The sequence below is a fragment of the Scophthalmus maximus genome, chromosome 1 (genome assembly GCF_022379125.1).
Source record: "Scophthalmus maximus strain ysfricsl-2021 chromosome 1, ASM2237912v1, whole genome shotgun sequence".
Classification (NCBI taxonomy): domain Eukaryota; kingdom Metazoa; phylum Chordata; class Actinopteri; order Pleuronectiformes; family Scophthalmidae; genus Scophthalmus; species Scophthalmus maximus.
Genome location: NC_061515.1, coordinates 19521838 through 19540389, shown reverse-complemented (window position 1 = coordinate 19540389; position 18552 = coordinate 19521838). Strand labels below are relative to the sequence as shown.

The 18552-nt window shown below is 41.1% G+C and overlaps 1 protein-coding gene and 1 long non-coding RNA gene across 6 annotated transcripts in view; one reads left to right on the top strand and one right to left on the bottom strand.

The window, feature by feature from the left end:
- Positions 1–17722, bottom strand: part of LOC118308492 (zinc finger MIZ domain-containing protein 2-like) — a 32094-nt gene extending 14372 nt beyond the window's left edge. For 2 of the 5 annotated variants that reach the window (XM_035629985.2, XM_035629984.2), the window contains exons 1-7: positions 17511–17721; positions 7173–7274; positions 6402–6519; positions 5484–5686; positions 4261–4423; positions 1684–1902; positions 385–597 (exon numbers count right to left, since the gene is read on the bottom strand). In XM_035629985.2, the coding sequence (XP_035485878.1) occupies positions 385–597; positions 1684–1902; positions 4261–4423; positions 5484–5686; positions 6402–6519; positions 7173–7222 (966 nt within the window). In that variant the 5' untranslated portion in view covers positions 7223–7274; positions 17511–17721. Of the gene's footprint in view, positions 1–384; positions 598–1683; positions 1903–4260; positions 4424–5483; positions 5687–6401; positions 6520–7172; positions 7275–17149; positions 17478–17510 lie in introns of those variants that run through there. The other 3 variants (XM_035629983.2, XM_035629981.2, XM_035629982.2) reach the window with 3 other exon arrangements.
- Positions 8507–9177, top strand: LOC118308548. Its single transcript, XR_004793304.2, has 2 exons — positions 8507–8687; positions 8829–9177. It is a non-coding gene; the product is annotated as an uncharacterized LOC118308548 (long non-coding RNA).
- Positions 17723–18552: the final 830 nt, after the last annotated feature.

The following is an 18552-nucleotide window of genomic DNA, read 5'->3' as shown; positions in this document are numbered from 1 at the left end:
TCAGTCAATATCATATAAATATCAGATTTTTTTACTACCAATATTCAATAATACAAAATAAGTGTCACCTATATTATCATGCTTTTCTTAACTTAAACAATGCTTTGATTTTTTTGCAAATTATATGTTAAGGGTTTTTATTTTCCCTGCCTTTTTAAAAATCAGCTTTAATTGAGAATAACTTTGTTTTGAAAAATAAATCTTTACTCACTTACTAACAACTCTTTAATAACCAAAGTTAAGGTATCCTTAGTAAAAAGGCTTTCTTATCTTATCATGCGCTTATGTTGAAAAAGGAATTGGGACATTTATTAGAATTATCAAACGTTTAGATATCAATATTGGTATCATTGTCAGATTAAATCATTGGTTAGATCTGCATACTTTATAATACTGTGGAGGATTGGGCTGGCCTGCTCCAGGGGGGTACTGTGCTGGGTTGTGTGATCCAGAAGTGTACTGTCCCATTAAAGGCATCCTGCTGGAGGAGTAAGAGGGTGAGGGGGCACATTTCTGCTGTGGGCCAGCTGGGTACTGCAGAGGCTGGTTGGGGTACCCTGACATCCCACCAGAGCCATATTGCTGCACAGGAAAACCCTGGGGAAAATAAGCATAGATAGTAGCAATTACTGAACCATTGTGGAATTTAATGTTTTAAGAGAAATAAAAACAGAGGCTCAGTTCAGGGATGAAATAAAAATGCATAAATTCAAGGAGGACAAATGGACACCGCAGAATCATGCCTGTGTTACAATAACACAAAACACTGTCTGTGTTGTCTGTCATTTCCTTTCTCTATTACACTATATAAAGTACAGCCACATCACCCTACCATTCAACCAGTCTGCTCCACATTCACTCACAATCTAGGACGTGATGTGATGTCACAGTTCCGGGAAAAACCAAAATCCTGAGCAGAGTGATCACAAAACATAAACAGTCTGTGCGAGCATTGCTACAGTTTGTAGTTCGGCAGTGGAATGCGGTGCTTCTTCATTCCCAGAAACAGGACAAGCAAACAAATGAATTAGTCCAGTAGTCTTCAGTAGAAATTCCCAGGAGACAGAGCAAATATATATGATATATATATATATATATAAATATTGGGAGGAAATATAAAATGTGAAAATGACATTAGAAAAGATGCTGCAAGTATTTATTTTTTTAAGCAAAAATTGAAAAATGCCCATCATGGTTTCCCAAAGCGCAAGTTACATCTTCAAAACTTATGTTCTGTCCCATCGACAGTCTACAATTCAAATGTATTCAATTTACAATTGCCTAAACCAGAGAAAACAACCATAACTCTCATTTGAGAAGCTGGAACCATAGAATATTGGCATTTTTGCTTAAAATGTGACATGAGCCATGAATCAATGATAATTGAGTTATTGATTAATTTTGTGTTGACTGACTAAATGAATAATCAACAAATATTTTGCCAAACATTTATTGATTAGGTTTTAATGCAGGACTGTTAAGTTAGACTGCATACGTTTATCAAACAAAATGGCAACTAATTGTATTATGCAGTTTCATAAATATGAGCAATGCCTTTGGTGTTGGCTTTAGGAAATCACACCCGTGCAGAGGATAAAAATTGTTCATTAACATGTAAAACTACATAAGCCAACCTTTTTCAATTTATGAGCAAACATCCATGATTAAACCCTCCTCACCAACCTCTGAATGGAAAGGCCGTTTAAGCCCCTGCTGTCCACCAGAATAGCCCCCGTGCTGGACCATCTTCTGCGCCTGTGCGGGGTGAGACGCATACAAGCCCCCGGTTGAGAGGGGAGTTCCAATCCTGGAATGGACCATCCCAGCAGGGTTCATTACTGGAGTGCCGCGGGGGCCTGAATGTGACAAGAACTGGGTGCTGTAAGTGGATGCTCCGCACATCTGGGAGGGAAAAGTGCAAGACAAAGCTCACTTGGTATTTTACACACAACAGACATCTTATAGTACAGGGTGGAGGCAGAGTGGAAACAGTATGAAACAAGAGCAAGCAAGAAATCTAGTTTAGAGTTGGTTCATGCCAATAAGAAGTCTGCAGAGGAAACAGTCTGGCATTGGAGAGCAGTGTCGGGTTATGTGATGTCTCTGCTGCCAATAGGAAACGTATTTTGAGTGAGTGTAAGCTGCTCCTGCTCTGCACCCATCGCGACCAAACATCACAACTCCAAACCAGGGATGGTGTGCGCAAAACATTTCAGACATAGTTTTAAAAATGTTCCTGAAGGCAGTAAAATGGAATAGTTTGGTAGAAATAAGCTAAAAGTAATTACCTGGCAAGTTTAAGTGGGAGTTTCCAGTGACCGATCGAAATATAGGTTGGCTGATAATATCAGTCTTTATGTTTGTTGATATGCGCTGATATGAAAACTTTTATTTTACAGGATAATCAATGCAGGTATTATGTGATATTTATTATAAAGTTTATGGTTAAATTGCAAAATATCAAGTATTACATTTCTTTCATAAGGGTTTGGTAAAGACATCTGACGAATCATTGCTAAGTTCATTTTTAAATGTATACCGATATATCGGTATCGGAAATTTTTTACTCTCTAATATCAGTATCGTGATCGGCCCATATTGGTCTGTCTCTGTTGTGAAGTAGCAGATCAGACAGTGATACTCTGAAGAGGATCTATAAAATGTTTGTATGTGAACAGATAGTGTTGTATAAAAATATAACTGTTGTATAATAATATGTTAGTGTGCTTGGCTTAGGGTTGAGCACTAAAACACTAATTATTATTGCAATATAATTTATATATACATTATATCAATCTATCTATTTATATATATATATATATATATATATATATATATATATATATATATATATCACATATTGTTGTACTATTCTGACTTGATTTGTGAAATGTTTTGCTGTTCAGCAAGTGAGGTATTCTATGCCCATAAAGAAGAGTTCAAAACCACAGCCTTTACTTAGGAGTAAAAATCAGTCTTTGAAAGAAATAATAATTTATCGTGACAATTATCGATATCGAGTTATATGAAATTTTCTATCTTGATAAAAAATTAATTTGATACTACTGCATCCATCATGTCAAAAACTTCTTAATATTGTGTATATTCAATTCAATCCTATTTTGTTCTAATTTTATAGGGCCAAATCACAACATACATTATCTCAAGACAATTTACATAGTAAGGTGGATACCTCACAATATTACAGAGAAACCCAAGAATTCCCACAATGAGCAAGCACTTAGCAATTGTGGGGAAAAAAACCCTCCCTTTTAATAGAAAGACATTTTCTAGCAGAACCGGTCTCTGCCTTGACTGGTTGGGTTAGAGATGAGAGGAGGGTGGAAGAAGGGAGAGAAGAGAGAGAGACCAGGAACAGTTGTGTAACCGTTGCTTTAAGCTGTCAGACTGATTCTTATGATGACAATAATAATACTTACACTTATAATAATAATAATAATATATTGGATTTATAAAGTGCTTTTCATGTACCCAAATTATTATTTCTTTCTTACACTTATAGATGCAATTATGTTAATAACAATAACAACAGTAATAATGTACAACAGTGTATACTGTATATTTTGTATCTTTTCAATAACTCATCAGACATTTTAAGATATGGTAAAAGTGCTGAGTGTTTCCTCTGGCCTGGAGCCCTCAGAATAATATTGATGCTGAGAGCGAGTGTGAACAGTATATCAATGCTATTTATTCTTTGGAATTTGGCATATTCAAGAGTAAAATGTTACTAAAACAATACCCAGGGCGGTGAACTGAAGCAATCCTGCACAGGGGTACCGGTAACTTAGTCTGCTGGAAAACTGATGGTAACAGGCTGCATATGCATTGGATCCATTTAAAAAAAGATGAATTGACTGATTCTGGGCTGACTAACCAACACCACTGTTTTCTGCCGACACCAGGCTTTGGTATAGACTTAGACATTTACCTGTAAAACCTGCACACTCAAAACTCCAAAGGAAATCAAGCAAAATGCAGAAATACAATTAGCCAGTTCCTCTACTTATTCTGTTTTAAATCCAGCAATTCAACTTGAAGGACACAGAAATAGAGCCCAGATATAAAGAGTCCAGAAAAATACATTTAAAATGTAAAAATTTCAACAAAATGCAAATCTATAGCTACAAATCTTTACATTCAATATTTTAGGTCAAATTAAGATAGAGCTAAATAAGTGTAAACAAGTGTGTGTTTTCCCTCCCTTTCCAGTGTTCATTTTTCTTTTCAGACCTTTACCTGTCCATAACTCAGCTCCTGGTTCTGTTTTTCCTGTATTGCTGCAACAGTTGCTGTGGCAGTGGCAGTTGCTGTTGCAGCGGCGACAGCAGCAGCTGCAGCCTGAGTGAAGTCTGAGGGAGGACGCACGCCGAGACCGGCACCTCCACTGTTACCAGAGTAACTGCAGGGAAGAGGGGGAGACGGGGAGATGAGTGGGCAGTGAACTTAAAAGTACGGTGAGTATGAGCGTGTGAGGTGTTGTCACGAGTGTAAATCAGAGCAGTGGGTGAAGAGTGGCCACGCTGACATGTAAATGCAAAACCCCACAGGAGCAGCACAAATGACTACAGCACGTAGTAGTTGCGTAAAAATATAGAAGGTGATAAATTTATCATAGTCAGTGGTTCATTGTAATATGTTCTGGCATTGGGGGTTTTAAAAGTATATGGAACTCAAATTTGAACAACATAAGAAAAAAAAATCCAAATAGGGAGCACATCTCTTACCAGGGAGCCATCGATGTTACAGTATAACTTTGGCAGAATTTACGTAATAAAACTTCCACAGAGTTTATTCCAAGTGACAAAGAAAAAGTATATATGTTTGCAGGGTGAGTTTCAGCAGAAATGGACACAAACTAAAGTGTTTAGTTCACGAGCAGTAATGGGCAAAGTTAAAGTAATGTTTCTGTTGTATTGTTCTGTTATGATGACAAGGGGTTACAATTAAATATTCAGATGTGAGATTGATGGAGGGGTGACATCAGTTTACGGAGCCACAACTTGTAAATGGTAAATTGACTGTATTTATATAGCGCTTTTCTAGTCATGAATGTGACTTTACAGGAAAGTCACATTCACCCATGCTATTTACCGCGCATTTTTCTTCCACATTCATACACTTCATACACTGTCGGAAGAGCCGTCAGAGGCAAGTTAGGGTTACGTCTTGCCCAAGGACACAACGGCATGTGGACTGGGGTAAGCTGGGATCGAACTGCCAACCTTATTATTATTATTATATTACATATTGTGTACCATATTTGTGTGCGGTTTTGTTGTTCTGGAAAGGATATCATATGTATGCCAACATACAGAGCAGGAAGAACAATAGATCAACTTTCCCTAACTTTAAAACATTTTAAGTTATATTCATTTGCAGTCATATTTCAAGAACATTTTTTAGTTGAATTTAATCTCACTGCAGCTGACACTGAGTAAACAGAAAACATTTAGGTGTACCTTCCACCATAGGCTGAGGATGGGTTGTAGGCGGTGCTAGGGCGTCCATACATGACTGGATGGCCGTAGCCTTTAGATACAGCGTCTTCATAAGACTGTTGTCCCATGAACTGGGAGGCCATGCCAGCACCCATACCAGGGCGGCCACCAGCCATCATGTGACTGCCAGAGCTCTCACCTGGACCCATGGGTGAGCCAAACACCTACACACATAGGAAACAGGGAGGGGGGTTGTTGTTATCACAGTCATAAGAACCATGTGAATGATGAGTAAGTGAAATGAATTCAATCAGAGAGTGGTGGGAGAGAGGCGCAAACACAGAAGTCACATTCACCTCTAAAAGGTCAAACTCCTTTTTTTGTTGACATGTTAAGTTTTCATTTAAAAGAAACAAATATTACACATTAATAAAACTCAGAACCAATAAATAAAATGAACGATGGAATCCTGATCTCAATAGTTACAATGTCTGGACTCAACACATTCAAAAGACTGATCGGAAAAACTAACAAGGTTTATCGTTTTTTATTATATATTAAGTACTATCAGATATGAATGGGTACCATAATAAGTTAGGAGCAGTTTTGGCTCTGCTGTCTGTCTTCTACCAAGGCCCAGAACTTCAAACAATTGTGATTGAAACTGAGTGGATTGTGTTGGGGTTGGGCCTAATAAATGTCAAACTGAAATTAGAAAGGAGAATTTTCTCCTTTCTAATTCTTTAATCACAGCTGCTTAAACTATAAAGAAATATGACAGAATGAGTCACAGCTTCACTTAAGATTTCAAGTCCAGATGATGGGCCTTGATTCCCTACTCTGAAATTAACAGATGCTTTTCATTATTTCCTTCATTCTGGTTTTGTGTAGTCACTGCACACGAAACAAAATGTCCCAGAGTATTGAGTCATGTGTTACCTGGCTGTGTGTGGGATTGGTCACGCCCCACACAGTGGTTACTACTGAGAGAGATCCTGCGTGCTGATTGGTACCTGGTTGCCAGGAGACTGGGTCATTTAAGAAGGGGCTGTCACTGCTGCAGAAGGATACAAAGCAGAGTAACTGGGGATTGTTAGGGAGAGAGCGTTCATTCACATATCAGATATAACAGCTCAATATCACAGTGTCACAATATTTTATTATTCACACACAGTGATCAGTACATTCAGTAGCTGTACACAAACCAGGATCAACTTCTGGTGCAATGCAATGTGACATCATCTGGCATCTGTTGTGTTGGCCAATCAAATACGTGCAAGCCCATATTCCTTACACATTACTTTGTGATGCAAACACCATATTTCTACTGTTTACCTTGAGACCATTGAGGCAAAAGGTAACATTTTTGCTGTCTAATAAAGTTACAAATTCTACTGAGCAGTGTTTTGGCCTCTCATAAGCCTTTAAACACATAATCTGTCACTCGAAACTGGACTTCCCAGATACTATTTCATGTCTCACCAATGCCTTAAGCTATAGGCCACACAACGACGCAGCCACCTGCAATAGTCTGAATTCCCACTTTGGCTCAGTAACACAAAGAAAGAGCTGGGCTTCATTACAGGCCCCTGGGCTCCACAACAAAACCATACTAAATGTAGCACCAGGCAGGGCATAGTAGGTGAGTTGTCACATGGTTCACCTGAGGACACTGAGTTTGATGTCACCACAGTGTGTTTGTGCGTGTACCTTTGTGGAGTGGGAGGTAGGGAGGGTTTCATGGAGTTGATGGGGTTCATCGGATGAACAGGGGGATCATCAGAGAGCCCCACTGTCTTCAAGTGGCAACTCCTAAGAGAGAGAGAGAAAGACACACAGTTCATACCGGAATTTCCCAGCTTCGGATATATAAAGTAACTATCTATCTATCATAATTTGCTGCACAGCAACAACTTATCAACACGATGGCCCACACTGTGTGTACAAAGACATAGTGCCCTCCAACTCAGAGCCACTCACTTAAATCTGTGTGTGTGTGTGTGTGGGTGTGTGCAAATAAAAAATGTTAGCCTATCACTAGCTGCTGTAGCTCTGATACCTCTCAAAAGGAGTGGGGGAGGGGTGTCGGGAGCTAAATTTAGCGTGCCGGTTTCAAAAGGAATTTAAGAGAACAGAGTTCTGAAGAGGCAGACGCTACGCCCGGGCACGCCGACGTACAATCAGTCGCTCGCCAACACACGCTTGTTCTTCTTGTTCATCCATTTTGTTCATTTAATAACAACCCTTCGTGTTTATCCACCACTTGCCCTCCTTCGATACCAGAATTTTTCTCCAATTTCCTGCAAATTCCTCATCACCACTCTGCTGCTGCTCTCCTCCTACCTCCCAATAAGGATTTTCTTTATCTAACGGTTACCAACTGACATTCTAATTTTCCAACATCACAGCCTTGCCTCAACATCCCCTCCCCCTCGGTTCTTCTCTCTGGTTTCCCTTTTGCACTTTGCAGATTTGGGTCAGACACCCCACATCTTTTACAGAAGAACGGGGGGGGGGTCAGATCACATGACAGCAATACCTGTATTCCCTCCTATCAAAAGGCACCATCAGCCTCCAAACAGCACATTGTATTGTATGTCTGTCAGTATAAGATGCTGCAGCACAGTCTGTACCTGCAGAAGGGTAGACTGAGACTAACTGTTCCCTCTGTTGAGCTCAGCTTTCAGACTGCTCTTCACCCACAGCTCTTGTTCTTTTCTCGTCCTCTGCCTCTTCCACCGCCATCAAACTGACAACCAAAACACTGCGGGTGCTCATCAACCCACAACTGACCCTCTGCTCCCACAGCCACTGTGTTGTTTGATTTGCACCGATTTCAGCTTTCATGTGCAAGAGTGGATGAAACAGAAAACATGACAAGATCGATTCGAGGCAGTTTGTCAAAATGGTGTTTAAAGCTGCTGTCGGTAGGATTGAGAGAAGTGTGGACATAGTCTCAGATTCAAAATCCAATGACTCCTGCTCCCTCCCCCTCCGCTGCACTTCGGTTCTGCCTCCACAGCTCCTCCCAGCCCGCCGTGCCCGTGCACGCTACCATGGCAACAGAAGCCAGGCAAGGTACATAACATTGAAGTTCGCACTGGTAAGAAGCTAACACAGAATACTGTCGACATTGCTAGACTATAACACGTTTTTTTAGTTACCGTTGCCCCACATCATTACCTGTGACTTTTTGTGAAAACAACATCGTCAGTGTTTTTGAAGGTAGGGCTACTGTAAATCAGTTTATATTAGCTTGTTTACGTACCTAGCATTAGCTAGCACATTAGCTCCTACAGAGTGTTACATGGTAGGCCTGTAAAATTAACAGCTTCATCTTCACATAAATCATTTGTTGCTTTGCAGGACGACTGACGCTTTTTATCTATAGTTTATAACATTATTACAGCTTTGAGACTGGTACACTGGACTCTGATGAGGAAGTAAACACGGCTGCTTCGGCAAGCAGTCGAGCGAGGAGAAGAGGGAGTCGCCTACGAGGTGCACCGGGCAGGGGCCGTGGGAGACGGGGCAGAGGTCGGCGCGTCGGCCCGACACCCAACAACCTGGGAGACGAAGACATAGCTGATTTTCATGCGATGAGCCAGTTGGTACCTGCTGCTTGCACTGGTTTCATCCCAAGGAGGGGGTGTAGTTTCAGTTGCCTTTGCTAGATGTAAATAGTGTGCTGTGTAATAAAATTGTTTTCATTTCATTTATTTATTTCAAAGTTAAATTTTTTTATATTTATGCAACCTCAGTATTTGCCTTGCAATAAAGTGATTGGTTTCTCATTGCATAAATATACAACAATGTGAAGACTACTAAATTTTTTATCAATATACTTTTTGAATCAATTGAAGGCATTACAAATATATTAAATTGGGCTAATCAGATTTACTGGTTCAGTACTACCGATGCAATATCTCAAAGAAAAGTATAACAAATTGATCAAAGTAGACAATGATGTAATATTGTCAAGCTTTATTTTGCATATGAATAAAATACAGTAGGTGTGTTAAATAATACTTCCTCAGCGTTTCCCCCAGCAAAGTCAGCATCTGTGTAGAAAAGCAACATGAGTATGTGAAACTATGATCCAGGAAAACATATTCCTGGTCGCCTTTTACTGCTTGGTTTCAACGCAGGGGCGATGTGCATTATACTTTTCCCCATGACCAAAGTGGAGTCTTGCTTCGGGAAAACACACACGGGAACTTCATCTCGTCTTGAAACGCTGCTGCGTTATTGACAGACACAGGAGATTAACATATAAAAATAAATACATTGACAGTCTGCTCTACATTGATAAATAAATATGTAAGTGATGAGTGCATTTGCAAATTCAGTACGTGAACGTGACTGTAGCCACAGTTGGGAATATCGACTTAGCATTTAGCATAGCACGGGATGCTACGTTTTGTGATAAATAGTGATGCTAACTAAACAGTAAGACACTAATGGGGCAGCATTTAGCTGCGAGAGCACAGGCAACAGCACACACGTCTGGAAATCTCTCAAAACCTATCAGACTGATTGGACACAAACATATTCTCAGCCATTATGCTATAAACACCGCTAACCACTAGCCACAGCACTGTGGACCTAGCAACTAGCAGTCTGATAACAACAGCACAGTAGCATACGGTATTGTCACACACTGCTACAATAACATGGAAAATAAAAGATAAATGAAACAGGGATAATTACTGGTCAAGCAGAATGCATTATCTGTGAATCATTCAGCTCTCTCTGCTCTGTCATCTGTGGAAATGTCTTTGGAGCCACTCTGATGTTTACATCTGCTAGATCTACTTCCTTCTTTTTAGCTCGATTTTGCTCGTGGTCTCAGTCGTATATGCAGTTTCTGGCAAAGGAGTTGGGCAGTTTTTTCGATGCTTGGTGTTTCTCTGCCACGGTGTTTTCAAACTAACTCAGTTTCTGCTACAAACTCCTCGTTGTGTTCCGTGAGCTTGGTCGTGACTGACCGAGTGAGTGTGCACAGGGACTGAGCAGCGCTGCGCAGCTCGTACCTGGATGATTGACAGTGCGGACAGACGCCCCCTGGCTGTGATTGGAGATTTTTCTTCAGGCGCGGTGGATTCTTGCAAATGACATTAAAGGTCATTCCTAGATTCTTTCACAGATAACCTGTCTAACATATTACTACCAGGGTATAGCGACAGTTTCAGCAAATATGAAAAATATAGCAAATCCTACCGACAGCAGCTTTTAACCCTCAGCCACATTAAATTCTAATCGCCCTTTCAAAAATAAAGTCCTATGACTTCAACTAACATTTATTAACTACGCCAAAGAGGTTGTGTCCGTTTGTTAGTTGGTTGGTTTGTTTGCAGGATTAAGCAAACACTGTTGAACGGATTTCCATGAAACTTGGTGGAAGGATCGCACATGGCATGGGCCAAGAAAGAACCCATTTGATCTTAAATCCAGACATAGTATTTTTTTTAACTTTCTTTAACATTGCATGGATTTTGATGAAAAAAATGCATAGTTAGGGGACTGATATCTATGAGTTTCTGCAATTTAGTGCAGATTCAAGTAAAAATCTGAATCAAGGGGATTCAAATATGGTTTCATAGGTTGGGCCATGGTAGAGGTATGAGCTGTAATGGAAGGGAGTAAAAGTCGGGATGGAACGGCGTTCCCTGTCAGTTTCGAATTTCTTTTTTTAGGTAAATCATTTATAGCCATTTTACCACAGATATCTATGCATTTTACTGTGTTTCTGAATTAAATAATTTGTTTACAAGCACAATGGAATGCAGATTAGAAGCTTGTTAGTGTTGCCGCTTCTTTCATGCATCTGTCAACCACTGTCAGAGTTCACCAGATTGATGGATTTCACTTTAAAATGTACAAAATTTTAGGGTCTGAGGTCAGAAGTTTTTATAAGGGCCCATGACGGTAGCTAAAAAAAAATATATATATATATCTGCGCCGGCTTCTCAACTCCGTCCTCCAGCTGAGTGCCTGGAAGAACCACGCTCACCTCCACAAATGCCATATACAAATTAAACAATCATATTCAATCAGATAAGGAGGAGAGTTATTTTCTTCTGAAAATTTAGGAAAGAAGGCTTGTTGGGGAATGATTTGTTTGTCCAATATCCTTGGTCCTTTTCATTTGTGATAACTTGCGCACGGACTGTGACAAGTGATTGTGTCATCAGGCTCTGTTGATTCATTCATTCATTCTGTAGGCCTATGATAATTTAATGTGCTTTTAGTTGTTATATGCTTATTAAGGATATATAAATTGTCTGCTTTGTGATTGTCTTGAGTGGTTGTGTATGTCCGTGCGTGTGTTCGGGGGAAAGGAGGGCCCAAGAAAGAATATTTGCACCGGGGCTAGGCATGTGCCGGTATGACATTTTGACGGTATGATAACCTTCCGCACCTTCCGTTGTTGAAGCTGATGTTTGACTGCTCTGTACTGCTCGTGTTGGAGACAGTTGTTCCTCTGCACATTAGGCGACCTGGAGGATTCCACGGCACTTTTTGGTTCCCTAGCAAGGACATCTGTAAACACTGGTGGAGGTGAGTGTGATTCTGGCTCTCCGTTGTAGGACAGAGACGAGACACGCTCCGACGCACCGAGACGTCTTCTTTAAACTTAAGGCGATGCAGGATTTATTAGAGTGAGACAGACTGTAACCAGCACTGCACGTTAGCACATTAGCCAAACAAACAACAGACTGTAACCGGCACTGCACGTTAGCACATTAGCCTCACCGCTCGCTCATACAACAATGGGCAGCGGAGTGCACGGGAATTAAAAGACAGTTCATACCGTCGGGATGGTTTGACGGGAAATGTTAATGGTTTCGTAACCATGCCTTTTGATACCGTGATTTACCTTGAAACTGGTAACCGGCCCATGCCTAACCGGGGCCAATCACAATTGGGTAAGCCGCTGGTGTTGATTATTAACAGATATGTTGAGTTTAGTTAGCAGAATCATCAGATCCACATTAAATTTGGACAAAGTTGTTGTTAAAACATCACATAACAGGAGATTTTGGCTTCGTTAAAAGAAAAAGTGGTTGTGGAAAAAATCAAGTTATCAGAAAATATATCAAGAAATGTCCAACTACCAGCATAAATCAGCCTTAATATTACAACTAGAGCTAATTTAAAGGTCCATGCTTTTATACAGTCATCATAGGACAGTGAGGTAATATGGTTGCAGCATCAACCTGTTCATCATCATTACTTTGGCTGGACTGTTGTGATGTGAAACTTTAGGTTATTTGCATAATCCCGATTCTCTGAGTAGCATGAGTGAGTGTCTCACTATGGGTAACGCCCCTTGCGTGCCCTCAACAGAAGCCTTTTATCACATTACGCCAGCCTATTGGCTGGCCCTGATGTTGTGTATGACAAATGCGGCTGGCCCTCCCCCTATATTAGTGGCTGACATACGTACATTCTCCATTCAATAAACATCACACCCCTTCCTCGCTTCACCACAGCTAGAAGGGCGGTCTGGATCTCACTATGGGATATACTGACTCCCGGATTGCTCCAAAAGCCATACAGGGACCAGCCACAATAAACTTATTGTCGTGCAACAGCCTCACCCGAGACACCCCCACACTCCGCACTGAGTGAGCCAGTGAGGGTTCTGTTATGTCTACGCTGTAGAACCTAGCAAAAGTAACAGGTGAGGACTAGCTAGCCGCTGCACAGATATCCTGAATGGAGACACCCCTAAAAAGTGCCTATGAAGATGCCAGCCCCCTAGTAGAATGTGCCCACCGACCCGCTGGGGGTTGCAGGCCTCAACTGGTATATACCATTGCGATAGCCCCCACTATCCAATGGGAAAATCTCTGCTTAGAGATTGGCCTTCTCATGTGGGGTTTTGCCCAGGACACAAACATCTGGTCAAATCATCTGAGCACCTCTCTCCTGTCCACGTACAGACACACAGCTCGGACGGGACACAAAATGTGCAACCGTTCCTGTTCAGTTGAACTGCGTTCCTGTTCAGTTGAACTGGGTTCCTCCTTGCAGAGGTTAGAACAACCAACAGTGCCGTCTTTAACTACACCAACTTCAAATCAACCTATCCCAGGGTTTCAAAAGGTGTCTGCGAGATAGCTTCCAGGACTATCGGCAGATCCCATTATGGTGCCGTAGACCGCACAGAAGGCAATTTTCTACGAGCCCCCTTCACAAACCGTCCCACCAGCCGGTGTTGACCTACTATGTGACCATCAAACCCCACAGAGCAAGCTGAAATAGCAGCCAAATAGACCTTGATGATGGAAAACACTTTACCTTTTTCCAGTAAATCCTGCAAAAACGCCAAGAATAACATTGCTCCATGTACACCAATCCTTGAACACTCTCCACTTACAGTCATATAATGACCTAGTGGACAGGGCTCTGGTGCTCTGAATTGTATCAATAATATTCTGAGGAAGATCCGCTGCCCTCAAATTGGACCTCTCAGGGTCCAAACCCATTGAGCCAGTCTCTCCTGGTGAGGGTGGAATATTTTCTCCCCGCGCCAGTAGGTCTCTGCGGAGGGGTAGCAGAACCGGCTGATCGCACAGGAGTTGAACTATGTCCGCCAACCAGTGGTTCAGTATCAGTATCAGAAACAGGCCCTCCTGTCGGATCCTCGCAAGAGTCGGGGGTATCAACGCTATCAGAGGAAAAGCATACAGCAGAGCTCTGGTCCACTTGTGCACGAACGCATCCACCCCCAGGTTAGTCTTTCCCACCTCCTGGTCGTCTTTCCCACCTCCTGGTGCAACTTCCACTCTGCGTAAAGTGGGCTGCCCCTCGAAAGCAGATCCACCCCTGAGTTCATTACTCAACATGAGTTGCTCTCAGAGACTGGAACTGGGCATGACGCCACACTCAGGCCCCGTCGAAAACGACCCCCCCCATTTTCCTCAGCAGGGGGGCCTGAAACTTTTCCGTAATGATGGATTCATTGGAAAGACGCATCTAGGTGTAGAAACGCTGTAGTACCTATTCCCGGCCTATATGTGGGGCTGTTTTCTGCTACAGGACTCTTGAGTGAGAAGGGAAAAGTAGACTCCTTTGTTTGGTCCGATTCTGAGTGCGAACTGCTGTTGCGACCTATGGTCGCCTCGCTGAGTGGCGAGTTCTGTGCTCCGTGGCTGTGCGTGTGGCTTGCAGCGGTGGCCGGAGCTTGCACTTTGGCGGTTCTACTTGCTCTGTGGTCTCAGTGAGGAATCCTCACTCTGAGCAGTTGCCGCGTGACAACTGTTTGGTTTCCCCCCTCTCCCCGGCCCTATGGAGTGACCGAGCAATAGTATATATTGCCGTAGCGACCCAAGAAGAGGCAGAATCTGATGCAGCACCGTCACAAGCCTGTAGTCAACCATTGTTGTTGTTGGAGATGCCGCGGGCGAGGGGCGAGGGGCGAGGGTCGAGGGGTGGGGTGGGGCGATGACATCATCGTATGCGTTTTCAGGCAGCGAAAACTCCTGGTGCGTCTGGACGGGAGGCGCATACGTGCAAGACTTCCGCGTATTTACAATAAATTCTTTGAGTGTTTCTACTAGGAAGTAGCATTTAACAAGCACCTGCCGGGGTGCTTGATCAGAAAAAATTCTGATGCTGATATATCGACTAATTTATATATATTGAAAGAAAAAAAACGTAGCAATGATTCCTAAGATGTGGGTCCATGGGTACACCATGGACAGGACGCCAGCCTATCACAGGGCCCCACAGGGACTCTCACATTCACACCTACGGTCAATTTATAGTCTCCAATGAACCTAACCCCACTCTGCATGTCTTTGGACTGTGGGAGGAAGCCGGAGAACCCGGAGAACATGCAAACTCCATACAGAAAGGCCCTGGTTGAACCAGGATTCGAACCCAGAACCTTCTTGCTGTGAGGCGAAGGTGCTAACCACTACAGCACCGTGCAGCCCACAGAAATCTTATGACAAAGAAATTTAGATGAGGCTTAAATCGTACAGTTTAACCATGAATTTTACTACAAATAACTATAAAATATAAAGAAAACACAAATATAACCAAAATACATAAATTTAAATTTGAAAATAAATGTGTTGTTTTTTTGAGAATGTAAACATAAATGCACATATTTTCTGCCATGTTCAGTCTAGAAAATAAAAGATTTATTATCTGCAATCATTATTGTTGATACTGATATGTCTTAGAAAGGCTCATATTGACCGATATAATCGGCCAACGAATATATCGGCCGGGTTCAAGAGCTGTTTTGAGGTCCATAATACAAATCGTGACCATGTCTTTGACCAAACTTTTAAATAAATAAATGGTTATTATCATTCACAGTAAATGTGCCGTCATGAGAAGCAAACAACAGCTCACAACAACGTAGAACAAGATACAATTACTCTTTCACACTAACAAAGTAAATTAAGGTTATATGTTCAAAACCCAAACAGAACACAATCAGTGCATGTACAGCAGTGTGTTACAGGTGCCTGATTAGAATAAGTTAAGTTAAGATAACAATAATTAATAGCCTCAAATTTTTACCATAAAAGGATAAAATATATTGTCCAAAAACTTTAACACACCATTAAGTTACTAAAAAAACGTATTTACATCACTTTATCATGTGCATGTCTAGAATAGAGCAGCAATTATTAATCTATTAACACCAATTATTATAATTTTTTTAATATAATGTATTTCAGCCATTTTTCAAGCTAAAATATCCGAAAAGTCATTGGTTCTAGCTTGACAGTAGACCGATCATTTCTGGTGATTTGGATAAAACAACTAACTGATGACATAAACTAAAACAACTTAAACAAATATGTCAAATATTTCTGAAGCTTTTGGACTACTGGTCAGACAAAAACAAGAGAACTGAACACATCAGAGTGGTGTGTAATTAACCGTGAATGCCAGCACTGCTCAGTTTATAAACTATTCTAAATGAGAAATTAATGAGAAAATAATCGGCAGATTAACTGATAATGAAAATAACTATCAGCTGCAGCCCAGGTGAGTTAGAGGAGAGGAATACAAGCTGCACAGAACACTTCGTAGATTGACAAACAAACAAACAAACAAAAACACTTCAAACAAAATAATCTGGAGGCTTCAAACAGCAGCAGCCTCAACACAAATCCCCCATTTCATCCTTCAGTTTTCATCATCACACACTTCTCTGTCTTCCCATGTAAACAATGACCCAAAGTGACCAAGCTTGGCTTCAAGCCAAGACAACATGTTATTGTACCCATGATATATTGAGGAAGTCATGGCCCAGAGGGACACACAGGCAACATCACCTCAGAAACACATTGCAATACAACAACAAACCGTACATTGCAATAATAATAATAATAATAATAATAATAATAATAATAATAACAATACAAGTCAGCTTGTGTATTTCCCCCCTGACGCAATTTCTGTCACGATGTGATTATTGATGTGTTAACAGATGATCAATGCAGATGAACACAGACCTCATGTCTACCAGCACATCCTCCTGCAACAAAGCAAACAAAACATGCTGCTCACATTTGTAGCAGATCAGAACAAAGCATTTCAGCAGAGTGGAGTCCAGCCTTTCTCCCTCTGTGTGTACGTATGAATGTATGTGTGTGTGCGTGTGTGTGTGTGTCTGTGTGTAATGACAAAAGCGGGTGTTTTGTTTCACCTACCTTGCTCTGCTGCTTTCTAAATGCAGATGTGTTGAATGCTCCCGAATAAATAAATAAGAGCTTGTGGTGTCGTGGCCTGGATGCGTTAAGTTTGTATTATATATGGCTGTCTCGTCAGAGCCAGTTACTGGAAACAGAGCAGTGTGTGGAGGGTCTTCAAAACGCCGCTGTTGCTGCTGCTGCTGCTGGCACAGTTAGCCACCGAGAGCTACTTCGCTCTTCGTTAAGTTTGTTAACGTTAGCTCGTTTGACGTTACTGTAACCAAGAAGCTGGCGGTCTACGCGGTAACCAAAGCAGCTAACTAGAGAGCTGACCGCCGTGGCTTGACAACAAGGAAAGCTATTTCGCCCGGGAGCTTACCTTTCCCTGCTGCCAGACGAAGAAACTGCTTGGGTGCAGACACTTGGGTTTGCTGGGCTTGATTAGCCGGCTAGTGTCGCAGTCGTGCTAACGGGAAGACGAGGCTGTTTGATGGCCGTGCTTCCCGAATGTAGTTGGGCTGTTATCAATATCACCTTTCTATCTTCTTATCTTTTTCTTGTTTTTACACCCCGGACGTATGAGAAGTAATTATTCACTATTTAACACTTAACGTTTATGGACTTATTAATTGTTTGACAATGACATCACCATAAATGATCACCTGTGTATGATCCATGGATGATGCAACGTGCAAATAATGCACTTGCAGCACCTACACAAAATGCATGTACAGCTGTTTGGACATGTGTTGTTTTTGTTTTTGTTTTTTGATGTGTGTTGAACTGATTTGCACCCAACTTGGCATTTACTATGAATTAATTATTTCTATTATTTTTAATCTTTTAATTTTTTAGGTCTGATGTTTGACGTTGGCTTTTGTGGAGGTCTCTGCTCTCTGAGTGTCCTTGTAGTTCTGGATTTGTTGGACAAACTTCATCAGGTTCTTCATTACTCCTGTTTGAAAGACTTGTTACTGTATATGAAACAGTCCAGCTTTCCAATGCATAATACAATGATTTCAAGTGCATTGGCATACAGTCATATAAAGAGAATTGAAGAATTAAGAAAAATCTGTGGGTAGATGTAAAATTTTCTGTGGTGCAAGAAAATCTAAAAATATCTCTGCTCTGCAGAAAGAGTGGGTGGAAATTCATAAAGAGAAAAGAAAGACTGTTAGCTGCTACAAAAAGAGTTTGCAAGCTGTGATATCTGTCAAATGAGGGTGTTACTGAATAATTATAATAATGATAGTAATCATAAACTTTATTTGTGCATCATCTTTTTGTACAGGAAATGTAGTTTTACAAGTGCTTCACGTGAGATTAGGCACAAAGATAGAATATCAAATATGATATAGAATGAAAACCCACTGAATAATAATAATTATAATAAAAATCAATCCAAATTCATCCATTCATTA